The 17647-nt window shown below is 38.4% G+C and overlaps 3 protein-coding genes and 1 long non-coding RNA gene across 18 annotated transcripts; 3 read left to right on the top strand and 1 right to left on the bottom strand.

Annotated features, from left to right (window-relative positions):
• Positions 1–828: 828 nt before the first annotated feature.
• LOC124195765 (replication protein A 70 kDa DNA-binding subunit-like) lies at positions 829–3573 on the bottom strand. 2 transcript variants are annotated; one of them, XM_046590338.1, is made up of 11 exons: positions 3245–3573; positions 2994–3159; positions 2808–2909; positions 2633–2729; positions 2288–2556; positions 2112–2214; positions 1882–2027; positions 1690–1734; positions 1561–1630; positions 1345–1478; positions 829–1253 (listed from the first exon to the last, which is right to left on the bottom strand). In XM_046590338.1, the coding sequence occupies exons 1-11, from the start codon at positions 3361–3363 to the stop codon at positions 1107–1109; spliced, it is 1398 nt and encodes a 465-aa protein (XP_046446294.1). In that variant the 5' UTR covers positions 3364–3573; the 3' UTR covers positions 829–1106. The 2 variants fall into 2 exon arrangements, with proteins under 2 accessions (XP_046446294.1, XP_046446293.1); XM_046590337.1 differs by having other exon boundaries at positions 1690–1776; positions 3245–3572.
• Positions 3574–5716: 2143 nt separating this feature from the next.
• Positions 5717–8634, top strand: LOC124195764. Of its 2 annotated transcripts, none has more exons than XM_046590334.1 (12): positions 5717–5967; positions 6045–6249; positions 6320–6403; positions 6481–6571; positions 6650–7001; positions 7070–7170; positions 7242–7453; positions 7519–7673; positions 7769–7853; positions 7962–8080; positions 8154–8244; positions 8312–8634. In XM_046590334.1, exons 1-12 carry the CDS (start codon positions 5942–5944, stop codon positions 8432–8434), a joined length of 1644 nt encoding a protein of 547 aa, XP_046446290.1. In that variant the 5' UTR covers positions 5717–5941; the 3' UTR covers positions 8435–8634. The 2 variants fall into 2 exon arrangements, with proteins under 2 accessions (XP_046446290.1, XP_046446291.1); XM_046590335.1 differs by having other exon boundaries at positions 5762–5967; positions 6650–6980.
• A 514-nt stretch (positions 8635–9148) lies between these two features.
• Positions 9149–12265, top strand: LOC124195762. 13 transcript variants are annotated; one of them, XR_006875407.1, is made up of 10 exons: positions 9155–9314; positions 9382–9489; positions 9552–9631; positions 9775–9836; positions 10179–10465; positions 10531–10817; positions 10900–11230; positions 11297–11377; positions 11444–11628; positions 11687–12265. It is a non-coding gene; the product is annotated as an uncharacterized LOC124195762 (long non-coding RNA). The 13 variants fall into 13 exon arrangements; XR_006875404.1 differs by having other exon boundaries at positions 9151–9314; positions 9552–9836; XR_006875401.1 differs by having other exon boundaries at positions 9151–9314; positions 9552–9836; positions 11441–11628.
• Positions 12266–16075: 3810 nt separating this feature from the next.
• LOC124195761 (28S ribosomal protein S35, mitochondrial-like) lies at positions 16076–17434 on the top strand. The gene is made up of 5 exons (XM_046590333.1): positions 16076–16140; positions 16201–16340; positions 16410–16589; positions 16687–16852; positions 16936–17434. The coding sequence occupies exons 1-5, from the start codon at positions 16086–16088 to the stop codon at positions 16956–16958; spliced, it is 564 nt and encodes a 187-aa protein (XP_046446289.1). The 5' UTR covers positions 16076–16085; the 3' UTR covers positions 16959–17434.
• The last annotated feature ends 213 nt before the right edge of the window (positions 17435–17647 follow it).

Genomic DNA, 17647 nt, shown 5'->3' with positions numbered 1-17647 from the left:
ATAAAACGATGTCTGGCAGAATAGAAATTCTTATTTTCCAAAATTGAAAAAAGTTGATGGAATAATAAGACAGCGGATTGGATTTTTGTTTTTTTACGGTGCCAATTGTTTCAGCTAAGACACCCGGCAAACCGTGAAAACCTTTCGTACACATTTTTGCGGGAGATAGGCAATAAAGTATCGCAGGTTGGCGCAATTTCGTGCCCAGACGTTTTTCTCGCAACTGTCCGCGATGGACTTTGCTGTTGTTTCACGACTCCAACGGACTCCAACGCTGCCCATAGTTTTGTGTGTGTGTTGTTACCATTATATTCCGAACAACAATTGCCATTAGCGTTTCTTCTAGATTAACGGAGTCATCGTCGGCGTTATTAACCGCACACACGCCATGTGCAAGAAGGAAAAGACCGTGAAATCGAACGGTGACGAGCACAAAACAGCAGTTGAAATTATTACACGAAAAAAAGAATCTCCAGTAATATGTTGTATAATAGTATGGACATGATATACACACTGCTGTTGCTGTGCTGTGTGCTGTCCCGGAGCGCGGTCTATAGGGGGAAAAAAAGCACATGCGATTTTTGTTTGGGCATTTGACGGAAACATAACGGAAATAACAAGGTATAGACCGGGTCTGGTAATAATAGCAAAGCGGAATCGAGGAAGAGACTTATCCGCCCAGGGGCTGGCCTCAGACATCAAATATAACGCAAAACCCGTAGGCTATAGTTATTACACACAGCTCTGCGTACATATAATTCCAGCCTATAATATTATATTTGTACAGTAATCGAAAAAAAAAAAAAGAATATGCCGGAGACCATCACGTCGGTTTATGTACATTTTTGTTTATTTTTAGAAACAATGTAGCGTTAATATTACAACTCTGCGCTCGCTCTCTCCATTCAAATTTTAATACATTGTTATCGCTTTCCGTTTTGAAAAACCAAAACAAAATTATTTAGTCCTTGAAATATGTAAGTGTTTTGGGTTTACAGTTATATATGGCGGAGTCTAGACTCATGAAGCAGCCTTTGATTTTTCAACGTTGGAAAAGTTGCTGGATAATTGAATAGAATTTGCAATTGAAGATAATGGCGATCTATTTATCCCGTTGGTTTACTGAGTGGACGCGGAGTGGGTAACATTCGATTGTGGCGCTCGTGACGCAACTCGTGAATCATCTTTTGGCAGTGAGAAATTTGATCGATTCGGCCAGCGCTGAGGACGACGACGCTGGGCGGGAAATCGCCCTAATTTATTCCGATCCAACCGGTTTAAAAAAGAGCAAATTTGCAACACTGCATTTTTTTTTTAGATAAAACAAAATTTGATTTGACTTACCACGTATGAAATGGGCTCGAATTTCAGTCGAAAGTGAAAATATCGAAATCGTAGACAGTCGTTGATTTGCTGCCAGAATAACTCGTGACGCGATGAAAACCAAAAGTGGCGTAACAGCTCAAGCTTCGATCTACCTGTTGAACACACATCAGTTGTGATTGTCATAATTTTTTTTCCTTTTGTTCGCCTTGTACGGATTTATATTTGGCACTTTACCAACGAGATCTTCTAAACCCTCTTGGAAACAGGTGACTCTCTGGCTGCCACTAATGTCATTCAGTTGAAACTATTTAGCGAAATAATAGCAAATTAATTGATTTGTATTTGATTTCGATAGTAATTTACTTTCAGGATGAGACACCAACGGAATTCCGGATTTTCCACATCGCACTTTGAACAGTAATAATTGTTGGTTAGCATATTGAAATTCACCTGCGGGTAAATGGTGACGTAACATGTAACAACATGGACAAATTAATCGACAACCAATTGCAGTAAAAAATAAAACACCAGAAACAAATTGATTAATTAAATTACCTTCTTTCTGCAACCTTCGAAATAGCATCCCTCATAGAATGGCGAATTTTCGATAATTATAGAGATCATTGCTCGAACAGAGTAACGCTCAGGACGATAGGGTGTCTTCAGATCTTGAATTTCTTGAAAAGTCGCAATGTCTTTGCCTAATATGTGCAGTAATTTTTAAAAATTAATGTTGCTTGAATTTTTTCCGTTTTTTTTTTCATGCGTTTCAGACGGATACTAACAGATGGCATAAGATTCGTAGCTTTTTTCAAAAATCGGCGCGATTTGCGAGCTCCGTCCGATAATATTGAAGAATCCTGGTATGTCTTTAAGCTCTTCGTTTATCTATAGACGATATCAAATCGCTTCCAATCAATCACAAGGTCGTTATTACACAAGTACGCTGTATAGCCAATACTTTCAAGATGGTAGTGGAGACGGTGCCGAGTTCAAGTTTCCCCTTGTACTCGACAATTTGCGCACCTCTGACGGCGATGCGCAAAACGGAGTCGCCGAAATAATCGTGTTGGTTCAAATCGTTGACCAGATCGTTCCACGCGGTCAAAACGATCGAATCGCCACTGACGTCGTCGTTCAGATTTAATTTACGTTTCGTGTAATGTCGCTGAGTGGATTGAGACAGACCCATGGACACTTTCCCGACGAACGACGCATCAGCAATAACATCTGTACAATGAAATAATTAAATGCAAATAATTTAAATTGAGATGTATTTGATTAAGAATATTAGGATAGGGCTGACCTACAAAACTCCCGGGCTTCATCGTTAAAATTGTTTTGATGGGCACGAAATAAAATTCTGCGTTGGGGATAGAATCGTCGTCATCAAGACATTCCACCTGTTAAATCATGACGTAACATGATCTCGTCTAATTCAAAATTGGGATTATAAAAACTTGTTAATGGATGTACGGTACTTTGGTCAAATGATTTAATTTTAGTATTGATTCATGCTGCAGGCTGCTGCGCGAACCGACTGGTTGCAATACGGCCGTTGAAATTGAAAAGCATTTGTTAACCTATTGTGAGCATAGATATTTGAGTGCTGATGCCAATGAGATGTAATACCGAGCTACACACACGGTGCATCCTCTATCACGTACCTCAAATATTTCAAAGAATCGATCGCATTCATCTCCGAACGCCATGGCTTCTATTTCGCCTTTCCACAAGTCGATCAAATTCATCTTGAAATATTTCACGTCGCTTATCCCGTTATTTACTAATATTTTGCCAGTTTTCTTTGTAACTCGGACTTTGATCAGCCAACTGTCCGGTTATTCATATTCATCGCAATATAAAGTAGGATATTATTTGTGGGTTTAAATTATTTGTAATATGCCTTTTTACTTACTTTTGGTGGTCGGTTTTGAGATAATGCAAGCCGCTGATGGGGAAACCTTTTTCTTGGGAAGATACGGAAGGCCCATCACTCAGATTACTTCTGACTGTCTCGTCGAGATCTTCCTCCATATTCTGTCTTGATTGAGTGTCTGCTGAATAGTTAACGAAACTGCAGGTGCATGAGACCACCTTATATAAACGTCCGATTGACTTAACCTTAAATCCTGATCGCCTGTAGACTTGAGTGGCTAGTTTGAGCGAGTAATATTAATCCGTCACCTTGATTTTAATAAATGTCTTGCGTTGAAAACTGAACTTGATTTGCACCAAATGTGCGATAATACGCACAAGTCCAAGCGCCAGCGCACGTCATCTTTTTGTTATCAATTCATTGGCTCCGCATTGATAAGATTTAGATAGGCGTAATCTCCAAGTTCCATTGCATCAACAGATAGGAATGTATGAATTCTATTCACCTTGACATGTATGAACTTGGGGTACCGTAGATAATTATCAAAAGGAAAATAAAAATACGAAAAAATATTTTTTCTTTCAATGAAATGTATTGGCGACATTCGAGTTGCACAGAATTTAGGAAGTTCGGAGGGAAACAAAACGTTATAAGAACAAAATTACTCCATTATAAAATCATCGACACATTTTTTGTCGTACACTCTCAGAAATCTCTTACGGTTTTCTATTTTTTGGTTCAAAGTTTGAACCATGTCTTCGTCTTCATTGTTGTCGTAGGGATGGCTGACGATTCGGGTAGCTGCATAGGCAAAGCAGACGAGAAAATACGGTAGAAAAAATTGTGATGGTAAATACCACTTCTCACTTTTTCCCTCCCATTTGATCTCCGTTTGAACGCCGAACACACTGATCCATCCGAAAAGATGTAAAACAGCCCGGCTGATCCACAACATAAACCTCGGCACTAATTCCCGGTTAGAAAATTTTAAAGCCGTTCCGCAGTTTTTCTTTAACAAGTAGACAGTTTGATACATCTGTGCCACCTCTCCAGGGCTTGTAAAAAATTTCTTATCGTCGATTTCCGCCAGGAACACTTTGGTCCAGTCATAGGCCACCAAGGCCAAAGGTTCGCCTTTCTTTCCTTTCCGTTGCAGCGATTGGATTTCGGCGTCGTTTAAGCCCAACGTTTCCTGGATTTTCGCCCAGCTCGAGTATTCCTTCTTGAGAGGTTTGCTGAATTGGAGTGCTGTCATCAACCACATCAACAGAATGTATCGTGAAAAGCGTTCGACATGCTGATGCCTTTTCGGTATTCCCTTTTTCAATGCCCTTTCGAAGAGCTCCATGACGTGAGTCGTGCCCGGTAACACGTTCTGGATCGTGGCAGTGGATCTCTTTGACAGCATCTGGTTCAGCACCATCCCCAAGAACCAAATGGTGTTCAGGTTTGAAGGGAGACTGTTGAAATAGGCTGCCCACATGTCGAATGCCATTTTGTCGTCGTCGGACAGGGCGAAATTGTAGAAGGCCCGACTGAGGCCGAAGGCAGCCAAGTACGCCAAGAGAATCCACAACGGAACAAGATATTGCTTCAAGATTGTGCTGGGATGATGAGCCTCGTTTGGTTGTTCGTTGGTCGCGGGACTCTCGTTCTTGATATTCTTCTCGACTTCTATCGTCGTTGCCTCAACCGCCGTTCTTAGCTGTTTCTCACCGCCCTTTGCTGCTGGATCTCCGGTATTGTTGTTCTCTTCCGCTTTCGGGGATGAATCGCTGAGCGGATCATTTTCTGTTTCAATGTTGTAGATAACTTCGTTACCACGGGATTGTAACGCCTGGGCTACTCGAGCAGAAGTGCCCGGATTCGACATCAGCCGCTTATCTCTGCTGGTTTGCCTCGCTTGTAAAAGAGCTTTGTTATTCATAGTAGAAGCTGTAGGAACCATCTTACGAAAATACTAGCAATACGTGGGCTACTTATGAACTCTTTGGATCCGGTAATGAAACGGCACATTCGTTTGGAGCCATTGTACATCATTTAAAAATAATTATTCTTATTCCAAATGTGTTAAAAATTTGATAATTTGTGAATAATCATTTTAAAGAACATTATTCATCAATAAAACTCGAAAAAATAAAATAAACATTATTGTATAATCGGTAAAGAATAATTCTCAATGTCGGTGATAGACCGTTTCTCAAAAGTAGACTGCTTTAATGTTGTTAAAATAACCATGAAACCACTAGCGCTAACAAATTGGAAACAGTCTTTCATAAACAATTTCGGCTTTCTTTGAATAATAATACTGCGCAGGAACTCAATTAAAATTAAATTAATACAGGGGGTTTACCGCAAGAGACCGCAACATCGGAAACATAATATCGCATTTTGAATCTACCGCCTCCACGAATTGTCAGATTTCTGGAACAGCATTTTAAATTTAATTGAATAATTTATTTGTTTTTCATTTTATTATTCTAGCAGACATTGCGGTTCAGATGCTGGCAATAAATTTTTGAAAGAAAACAAGTGACACGTTCTGTGTATGTAGGATATTCTGTGTATCAGTTGAAATTCATGAATCACCGCCAGGTGATTATTCAAGGATGAGAAGAGCCTGTCTAGACAAATTGGCAATAGAGGACATTGTCCACCAAGTCCACTACGTCTACAGTATACAGTGTAAAACCTCGAAAATTGCCACTATAAACGTCCAAGTGTTAAATAACTGCAATGGAAAACGGATCCAATTGTAACAAGTAAGTCTCTAGCTATTATTACAAGTTTAAAGGAATGAAGTGGTCAGTGTTTAATCCATGGTTTCCTTTCACAACAGGATCGAAACAGAGAAGCAACGTCGACTACAGCATAAAATAGCTTGTAGTAAACTGTTAAGTTTGGTGGTCTCGCTTTTAAGCTTTCCGAGACCTACATTCATCCTAACGTTCGAGCAAACTTTAAAGTATGTGATGGTTTGCATAATTCGATATGTTATGTATAATAAAATCTTCGGCGTGGACAACGATGGCCACGAATGGCAGGTACGTTAGACTGCTTTTCTACCTAGTAGATGTGGCGTAGTAAACGTTTAATGCAACATTTTTGTTTTAGAGAGCTTGTAGTAAGACGACTCTTATAGCTTGGTCCGAGAATGATATCGACATAATCGACTACGGAGAAGAATTTCCATATCAGGTTTTATTTTTATTTCTGGCTTTAGACATTCATAATTTTAAAAAAATCTCAAAAAAATATTTTGAATTCGCTTACAGCCAATTCAACCGGTTGGATCCAAGTTGTCGGACGTTATCAACCTCGATAGTAGCGGGAATTTAAAAAATCAATTGATAAATGTGTTCAAAGGCAAGCCCCAGTATATACAGCGTACACATTCTAATTCGAAATGTTTTAATTTAAAATGATGTGTATTGATCCTTACAGGTTTAAAGCCATGGGAATTTAATCATTTCGGTCCGGTTGAATGTCTAATTAAACCGGCACAGCAGAAGAAGAAAAAAGGGTCAAACCACGAAGATGTTCCTCCTACTCGCATCATGCTTACTGGCGTCCTAATCCGAGGAAATCTTTTGGATTTCCAGCAAGTCGCCAAAGAAAGCCCATCGAGCGAGAGGGCTTGTAAAAGGGCGCTACAGCCATTGAATAATAATAGCAATTGTTCAATCGCAGCAAAAAGGTGCAAGACTGGACCGCTACAGTCGATGCAATCCAAGCCAAGATTTTATACCGCATGGCTCTCTTTGATTACCGGAAGGTTCACTCATTTCTGCGAGAAGTATTTGTTTATTTTCTAATAATATGTTCATCTGTTAATTATTCTTTTATTTAAAATTAAACAAACAGTTTCGTTGCAGTCACCGGAATTCACGATGCTCTTAATCGCTATCCAACCGAATTTCTTCATCCTGACGATGTTTTTTGGAGCCAAACAGCTTTCTCTCTGTGTGAGTTTAAGATAATTATTACACACTTAATTCCACTTGAAGTACAATATAATTAATATTTTTTTTTCCAGGGACGATGGGAAAATGCAACGAGCCCTGTACTTACAGGCTAAAAAGGCAAAATCCGGATGGATACATCTACATTGAGTGTATAATTCAGCTGACCAGGCAGCATGAAAACACAGGAGTAATTAACATCTTAAGCACAGTCAGGGAAACCGGAGGCGAAAGTCTAATACGGGACACTCAGAAACGACTTCAAACTCAGTTGCTAGAACTTTTGGTGAGTTCCATAAATGACAACAATTATTTTAACCCAAGGTGTTATTTATTTGACTTATGGCCCAGAAATCATGTATCAATAAGCAAGCGTCTCAACATAGCTCCGATGGCCATCAGATTATGCATGTCAGCTCTAACTATTTGTCTAATCAAATCGAGTGTTACGGCAACAGCTCGACGTATAGTCGAAATGACATGACGATAGGTCCAGTAAGCACAGCGTAAGTTTCAATTGAATTCCAATAACCTGTTTGGCGATAGTTTCACACGAAAATAATCTGATGATTAAAAATGATTAATAAATGATTTTTCCAAGGTACAACGAAGCTCTTAATCAAAATCAAATCAGACTGCTGACGGACATGAACTCTTCTCAAACGCCAGAGCCTGTGTTCTACAGTGTGAGTAATAAGTATTTCAAATAATTATTTATAAGACATAAAACGTATTGTAATATTATATTAAATTTGTAAACGTACATGACATAAATTTATTACTCTGCGTTACAGACTGGGTTATACAATAATTCACAAGAGAATTTGATTGTCGATGTCAGTCAATTGCCTGTACAGCAACAGCAGCAGCAATATCCCGATGCCAGTTGGGACAGCAGTCCAGAAAACTACCTGTAAACTATTTTATTTTACCATTAATTAATAATGTAGTCTGTAGTGAATGCTCTGCTTAATTGGCTCTTATAGTGGGATGAGAAGTGACCCAAACTTGGTGGTGGCTCCTGGCGCAGCACTTATTAATTCAGCAAACGACGATTTATTTTCATCCCTGCTACCGGTATAAAATTGAGTTTGCCTTGTTATTTTTGAACAGTATTTTGACTTTTATTACATTTAAATTCCAGGAAACATTTTATTCAAATCCACCAATAACGTCGACTCCTTTTGATAACAATCATTCACACTCCTTTTTTTTCGAGCAAAATGAAGCTAATGAAACTTCTCGGCACTGCACGTATAAATTGTAATAGACTTAGGTACAACTTGGTCAGTGCCATAATTTTTTGTGTGTAATTTTTTAAATGATTGGATTGTGTGATATGTTTACGTCATATCTTATTGTTTCTGTATTGATTTATTCCTTTTTTTGGCCTACGTGTCGGAGTGGCACGAATAGGCATTTCTAATTAATTCAGCCCTTAAAATATATTTTCAAGGAAAAAATTAATTTTTTATTGGTTTTATTCCCACGAGAATTGTCTTAACTAACTTGCGTGTCTAAATTTATTGATGGTTATGCATTATTGAAGTATGGAGGTGTCCGACAAATATCAGAATAATCCGAGAAAAATCAGAATAAAGGTTTATCCCCCCTGCCCCGTAAATTTGACCTTAGACGGTTTCACGATTTTTTATTATCGGTATGCCAGGACACAATGCAGCAATCCCACAATTTGATGATTCGTTCAATCGAATGTTTTAATGCTCTGTTTTCAATTAAATTAGTAGTAGCTCGACGACTTAGGGAGGGGAATTCGAGGAAAAAATGTGTTAACTGTTTAGCGTTATTGAAGGTGCATTATATTGAAGGTGTGAAGAAGCATTATGTTGAGGCTACAGCTACAGTAGTGCTACACTGCTACACTAACATGTCCGTCAACCGTTAAACCGTTAACGGTTTAGGAAACTTTTTACTCCCCACCCCTAGATGGCGAAGTCGTCTAGTTCGTGCCCATCTCGCGGCAGTCATCGAAAGCTGTTGTCTGATTCGACTTCTTTACAGTTGATTAGAAGCGTGTTGAGACTTGAGAGAAAGAGACGCCATTGTTCTGATTGTTGGAGTTTTGAAGTTAGGTGGGTTCCTTGGCAGAGATGTCTTTCTATTTATGCTCTGAAGAGTTGTCTATGGTGAGCGCGATTATTTGTTTTTGTACGTGATATAACCCCGAAAGTCTTAAGTGTCGTTTATTTGTAGACGAATCTTGAAGCTTTAAGATTTGGGTACCATTCTGTCAACCACGCTGTCCACCACGCTGTCTTCACATGAAGCTGAGTAACATTGAACATTACAATGTTTTTACTGGTAAAACTATTGATTGAACTAATTAAAATTTTTATCATGACATTTACAATGTTGTATTGCAGGCCCCCTTTTAAAATATGGAACTTTAGCCATCCTATTGTGTGGGCTGCATGGAACTCATTTACCTTTGCTGTGAACGTCGGTAACATGTACACTAATTGAAGGACAGTAATGTGACTATCTTATTCAGTTTACTAAAGTGTAGTAAAAGTTGAATTGTAGAAATTAAAATCTTCCAATAATTATGAATGTGCTAATAATAATTGTTTCTTGTATTCTTTTTAGGTATAAGACGCACAACATTTAGAATGATGGAGTACCAATGTTGAAGCAAGAACAGGAAACAGGTATTGCTCTCATCTTCTCATGCCTCTTTCACACTCTAAAGTACTAGAATATTTGTTAAGTAAACTGTGTGAAGTAGAAAGGATGGGGATAATTCTTCTGATGTATAGGATAAAACACTGTATTTTTATTGGAAATAACAAAAGATTTCGAATAAAAGGTACTTTGCTGTTTAAATTTAAATTTATTGGGATAGTTTAATGCGTGTGGGCTGCCGAAGTCAAACTTATCTTCTAAAGAAATGTTTCTTAAATGGAATAACTAATGAAAGCTTATTGCCTCTTAACCAGCATCTGATCATAATAACGGAATATTATAATGGAATTCCTCATTTATTTTCTCAGAATCTGGAATAATTGGGTTAAGACCACCATCTTCACTCACAAATACTGATTCATTGTAAGATCTATGGCGAAGGAACTGACAGCCCGGAAGAAATTGACGGTGGTGGATTGGTGTGAAGAAACTATTGCCGTGGAGTACCCTAAGATATGGTACTACTCGAGCAGCCCCTTCAATTCGAACAGTTGATTAGAGTTCTAGTTACGACGAAATCTGAAAAGGCCTTTTATCAAGAGCAACCAATTGAGTCAGGTGGCTCCCACAACATAGTTGAAAAATGAACATGAAGGTGCGTAGAATTAAACTACCTAGTTTTTGTCTTAATAGATGTTAATATTTTGTTATAATATTTAGGCAACAGCCAATCCTATCTGGAATTTTGCTAGAGATACCTTTCAGACGGTCGTCAACGTTGAGGAAAAAGAAGAATCTTAACCCAAATTAGAGCCAGAAGAACCATATACTGCTGGTATACCAACAGCCAACGGAACTTACTCCACACGCTCCAAGACTAGCATTATTGTGGCTTTCCATTGTTGACTTACGAATAATGGTTCTGGCGGAGCCATCAAGGAAGAAAGCAGTGGTACTTCCACCAAATCAAAATGTTCTTTCAAACCGACGTCAGGTAATAGCATCAGGTAATCATCTCAAGTGGAACACAAACCCAAAGTAAGAGTGCTAAATTCATTTTTCAATAAATTTAATATTATTATTTTTAAGTCTTGCAGGGGACACTGACTGTAATCAATTGATTGATCCGGCAAATGGCGGTTCTTTGCATTATTTCCATCCGACTACGTGTCCAGTCGTTTCAACTGAAGAATTTTTGCAGCGGATGGTGGAATATATGCGTAGAATCTGGTTACAAAGTATGAGGTCTGGAAGAAGAAAAGGTCGAAACAGAACCCACTGAAGAAGAAGAAATGAACTGAGCTTTTCTCGGTTGGCCTGTGACGTTTCCCCTGACAAAACTTCTTTGATTCTTCTCTATGCCCACCTCTGCTTGGATCTTGACGTCCAGCTAGAAGATGCCGTTCGACTCCTTCAGCAAGTAATCCTATTCATTTAAATTTTGTGTGATCCAATAGAAAATTTTTTACTTTTGGTTGATGCGCAGGTTGAAACGCTGCACGATCATCGACTAATGGAAAAATGCATTCAGAAATTAAACCAGAAAAAGTCTCTAGTCACAAAAAAAGTTAAATTATCATCTTTCCTGCAAATGTACGATTAATTAATTAAACTTTGGTTTGCTCGTCAGAAGGTTATTCACCTTCGATCATCATCCGTTAAATACGCGGTGGGACTTGTTATGATATACCAACATAGCGCTTGTAAGTCACCGTTACTGTGTGTAACCGACTCATTGACACACCATGATCCAGACAAAATATTTTGTAACGTCCTTTTCGACGATGGGGGATTCTTCCTTCGTTGATGAAGACAAGCGTAATGAATTTCGAATCGCCGACTTCCTACTCAACTTATTTTTATTTATTTTTTACAGATAATTTAAAATTCGACACTGATGTGTCGTTCGTCAGCAGCTATCCGAATATCGGGCTTTCTTTTGAACGTTTCAACGGCCGCCGATACATCTCCAACGCTAAGATGACCCTCTTCCCAGAGGATGAAGGCTTTGCTCTTTCCCTGGTCGGATAAATATGTATTATCTTATCGTATTATGTAATTGCCTGCCTTTTACGTACATTAGCTGCTAAATAGTGCCAAATAGTTTCATCAAATTTTACGAGAAATCAAAAAATTATTTAGGCCATTCAGGTTGTTTTTCTTAATTCAACCAATGTACAACTTGTATGTAAATCAGGTTCTTGTTTCACTTTTTCATTCATCATTTTGTAGCTTAAATCCTGTGTTATTTTGCAAACAATTTTAACTTTCAATTCACTTAGAAATTCCAGACAGAACTCCCTCTAACCTCTGGGTATCAATCTGGGTCACCTCTAACCCCAATTAAGAAGTAAAGGCTAGACTATGAGATATTATCAGTCCCCTGTGTTAGTTAGGTAGGTAAGGAAGGAATCCAACATAGAAGACTTTAAAACATGAAGAAAAATCTAAAAGATTTATTTTGTTACAAGTGATTTTTCTGCTACAAAATAGCACTTATAAATTAATAAAATCAGACAAGGAAGAGCATTCACAAAGACGAATAAGCGGAAGAACACAACTAATCAAATGAAACACAACACCCGTAATTTTATTTGATGATGTTGCTTTCTCAACCTCGGTAATAACAGAGTCGCTATTTTTTGGCGCAGAAAATTGTTTGATCTAGCAGTTGTCAATGGAATCACTCCTTTATCATGTAGCATCAAGTTGCCTTAATCTTACTGCATGGATGAGATTGGAAGCAGGAGATTTGATTTAGACAGACTAATTAACAAACAACACATTGAATTGTGGCACTACAGACAGCAACAGATTCAAGCACACCTTTCACCATCTCCTCATTAGGCAGCATCTCCATTGACAGGCTGTGCATCAACAGCCATTGAAACCTACAGAGAAAGATTCATCAAAATTAAGGAAAAGTGCAGAATAACAGGAATAAAGTGAAAAGTTAAAAAAGTGATACGAAATGGTAGCAATATACGATATTTCGTCAAGAATCTGGAATCACTAAAAGTAAAAGATGCCATAGACAAGGCACAGATTCAGAAGAATGTCAACTGTTAAGCTGCCTTCTCATTATACCTTGGGGATTTCGTCTGTTGTGATGTGTGATGCTGCGGTGGTGGCTTTTTGGTGAAGACGAGATGTAAATTTGGAGGGGAGAATATTACGTGAGTATCAAGTTATTTGCCTTCGTTTGTTAGTTCTTTCTTTCAACTGTCAACGAGCTAGAGCGGACATTGTTTTCATTTTTTTTTTTTTCTGACGCTAGACGGTTAGCCTTTGATCATTTTTCACTCAGTTTAGTTACGTTTACTTTGCACATCTCTGGAGAAATTTCTCGCTGCTACTACAAAGAAATTTTGGGTGATAGCTGTCAGTTTCTCGTTCAGCAACAAAGCTCACTTGTTAGATTTGTAATAATGGGGGTTTTTTTCTACTTCCGGTTTTCTCATTTCTGCCAGTAGTTTAGTAAATATTCATCTGACACACAAAAGAACCACATATTCGTGATCTTCGTCAAATTTATGGTAAAGTTCATGTTCTTTTTTGTACGTACGCGTACTTCCGGTTTCGAGAATTATCCTGAACTATAGTTCAGGAAAAATCTCAATTTTGATCAAATTCTCGATTTCGTTTAAATTACACCTAATCGACCCCAAATTTCACGGAGATCACGAATATTTGGTTTATTTTGTCGGGAGCTCAATGGTTAAGGCGCTATCGCTTACTTCCGGTATACTTCCGGAATATTTGCACAAAACTAGCAAGTGAGCTTTGTTTTCTGGACAGTTCTAAGGATTGATTGCTAGGTTTTATCAAACAAATATGGACTTTTCAAGTTTTTTTGAGTATCTTTAAGACCATCTGCAAATACTCAGTTTTGAGACGTATCAAATAGATGGCGTGTTGATTGTGTCAATGGAATGGCTGGCGGTTTGTTGTCAAAAGTTAAGCTATCCTTCTTCGAAAATTACCAATGAATTCATTGGTAAATTCGAGTGATTTCGTCTCTAACTTGTCGGTGATGTGTTCTATTCCGTGTGTATGTTGGATAACCTTAATGTTTCCCATCAACTTTCAGGAGGAAACGTGAAAGGGTCGCGGCCGTCGTGCAGCCTACCGTCAACTATTTGTTCAAAATCATTGTATTCTACTGAATGTGCCATCGAAATGCTACAGGTAATAACCAACACAAGCTTTATCCATTTCATGTATTGCTGAAACATATATTCTTCTCGTCTTTTATTAGGAGTCATAATTGTATTGGACTTGCTAGATCACCAACCCCAGCATAGACCAATCTCTCATTTCATCTTCTCAAGAGAAGATTGGATAACTGATCTGTGGTTTCATGTGTAAGTTCACTTATCATGTCACTGAACTTTTTTCCATTGCAGTCTAACATGTATTTAAAGTATAGATCTCTACTTACGTCTATGGTCTATCTGATGTTTAAGAGGCGCTTTTGAGTGTTTACTGATAATTGTTTATTCTTTTAGATCATAGACATCAAGCACATTGATGACACAAATTATAAACAAGCTGACTTATTTTTCTTTTTTTATTTACAGGTTCTAAACTCCAGCTTTCTAAATTTGCATGGCAGACTTAATGATAAGTCATGTCCTTTCAAGAAAGTCAACAAGGTCCCTGTTTACTAACCTGTTGGCTGCTACCCTTGAATCTCCCTTTTTACTTTCTTAAGCGGGGCATCTTTATTTGAGGTATTGCTTTCTGTCGCTACAATCTTGTTTGAATATTATTGTCATCCAAATAAATGTTCATTCTGCTTACAGGGTAATCCTTCGCTACTTGTCATGGACTTCATCCACTGGTGAAAACCGACGAGAGAATGCTGTAATCCAAGACTGATAAATTGTGTAGTTAGATTCAATTACAAGTGCATTTCTGGGCTCCCTTCTTTTCTGTGGCCCCGTTTCCCTAACTAACCACTAACCAACGCCCGCCGGTGGTCACTCACCCGCTGTGAAACCAGGAGGAGGGGAGGGCTCTGGTCGAACGGGGACTTGGAAGGCGCATGATCCGATGAAAACTTTTGGAGGGTCATGAGTCTAACCCGGAAGCCTAGTATGACTACATCTCCCCAGTAAAACTTGCCTCGTACTTCTCTCTTCTTCTCGGTCCAGATAAATATCTCTGGGGGCCGTAGACATATCCTATAACAGCATGTGCGAGTTAAACAAAGCAACCCACTACCCAATGAAACAAAAAGCCATGGTTTATTTTTTGCAGAAATCTGCATCAGTCAAGTTACAAATTTTTCTAATTCAACAACTCGCGTAGAATTTTGCATCTAGTCTATTAGTGCGAATCGCGATTCCATGTGTTTGGTAGTTTCGAAAATGGTTGTTTAAAAAACAAACAATGGGGTGTTCTGGGTAGCCAAAAAAACTCACCATTGTTTGTTTTTTAAACAACCATCTTCTTAACTACCAAACACATAGGATCGCTATTTGCACCAGTAGACTAGATGCAAAATTCGACAGAAGTTGTTGAGTTTGAAAAATTTGTAACTTGACTGACGCAGATTTCCGTAAAACTATACCATCGCTTTTTGTCTCATTGCCGCAGCGGTGGTGGCGGGTTGCGTTTAAACTCGTACAGAAGAAAAATGTCTTGAACCGGACGCTCTGTTTATTGAATTTTTTGTACATTTAAAAAATAAAAATAAAAACTAGTGTGATGTATTAAATTTTTTTATTTATTACAGACATAGGGTTTGACATTGGTTTATGTGGTTTAGGGTATACATTTGAGGGTTGGTAGGTGTAATGTTTGTGGGGTCAGAAGAATTAGAAGGTATAAGTTTGTGGGGTTTGGAGATTAATTGGTAGGGATATGTTTGTAGGGTTATAAATTAACTGTTTTTTATCCAAACTTGAAATATCCCCCTTCCACATCCTCCTCTTTCCTTTCCCAATCCCGAAAACATGTTTATTATTTGTTTGACATAAACATCCCCATATTTCTTTTTTGTTCCTTCTTAACATATTAACGGTATACTACATTGACACAATACCAATTTCATAAAATAATAATGCAACTTCGGTAACAGTAACACGACACCAACACCAAGGAACGGCCAATTGAATTTGATGCAGAAAGATCTATCACCAGCATATTTAGGCTGAGACAACGTACCACAGCGGACAGCAACTACGCGAACATACACGATAAACCTGTAACCGAAATGAATTAATCTTCGCCATCAATGGAAATGCTGTCTGAAAGCCAATGCAGAGTTGATGAAGATCCCCAACTTTCTTCACTTGACACCACCCGCTAGCCAAGCATCGAAAAGTGAGAACCCTTCAGTATAATAGATATATTCATAAAGCTTTACACATTATTTGTTTATAAAGATCTGCACAGAGTGGCCGAAAGAGTTGGATACCAACGAAAAGATTGAAAATCATTTACCTATCACAATCACAACTAGTGATTACCTCCATTCTTCCCCCTCATTGAGGGATGCCCGATCCAGAATAGTAACACTCCAGGTCTGAAAAGAAGAAAACAAATAGCATTTCATTTCCTGTTATAAGTAACTCTTTTCTTCCTTCATGTAGGTGAAATTGAGCTCTTTGAAATTGGACAATCACGCCAAGGATAAACTGCTTCGACTAGTGAAAGAGCGTTACAACCTAGAAACTGACGTGCTGACGATCATCTCTGAGCGGTGTCTTTTGAGAATGCAGAACGTAAATTACGCCATGTATCTGCTGAATGTTTTCGTCAGCGAGTCTTGGGTAAGTCCTAATGTTTTGTTAAGCAAACAATAATTGCGTGCTGGTAGGAGTCTAGTAATCGACACTTCCTCTTTTGTCTCTGTTGTTTGCCGTACAGAAAACTGAGCCGTGGGAGGATGATAAATGCGAAGCAGACATGGAAAAATATGTGTGGGAAGGGAGCCAGTCGCAAAGACCAGTGGAGCAGCTGCTCCAACGAATGCCGGACAAAGAGAAAGCCCAAGACATGCCGGAGGTCATCGAACAGTACGCAGCCTATGCTGGTGAATACCACATCACACTAACAGTCTTGTCTTTTCAGACAGCATTTCCATTGATGGCGAAGATTAATTCATTTCGGTTACAGGTTTATCGTGTATGTTCGCGTAGTTGCTGTCCGCTGTGGTACGTTGTCTCAGCCTAAATATGCTGGTGATAGATCTTTCTGCATCAAATTCAATTGGCCGTTCCTTGGTGTTGGTGTCGTGTTACTGTTACCGAAGTTGCATTATTATTTTATGAAATTGGTATTGTGTCAATGTAGTATACCGTTAATATGTTAAGAAGGAACAAAAAAGAAATATGGGGATGTTTATGTCAAACAAATAATAAACATGTTTTCGGGATTGGGAAAGGAAAGAGGAGGATGTGGAAGGGGGATATTTCAAGTTTGGATAAAAAACAGTTAATTTATAACCCTACAAACATATCCCTACCAATTAATCTCCAAACCCCACAAACTTATACCTTCTAATTCTTCTGACCCCACAAACATTACACCTACCAACCCTCAAATGTATACCCTAAACCACATAAACCAATGTCAAACCCTATGTCTGTAATAAATAAAAAAATTTAATACATCACACTAGTTTTTATTTTTATTTTTTAAATGTACAAAAAATTCAATAAACAGAGCGTCCGGTTCAAGACATTTTTCTTCTGTACGAGTTTAAACGCAACCCGCCACCACCGCTGCGGCAATGAGACAAAAAGCGATGGTATAGTTTTACGGAAATCTGCGTCAGTCAAGTTACAAATTTTTCAAACTCAACAACTTCTGTCGAATTTTGCATCTA

Source organism: Daphnia pulex, chromosome 6, assembly GCF_021134715.1.
Source record: "Daphnia pulex isolate KAP4 chromosome 6, ASM2113471v1".
NCBI classification, from domain to species: Eukaryota; Metazoa; Arthropoda; class Branchiopoda; order Diplostraca; family Daphniidae; genus Daphnia; species Daphnia pulex.
Note: the sequence above shows the minus strand (reverse complement) of the source record. Positions and strands in the feature narration are given on the sequence as shown.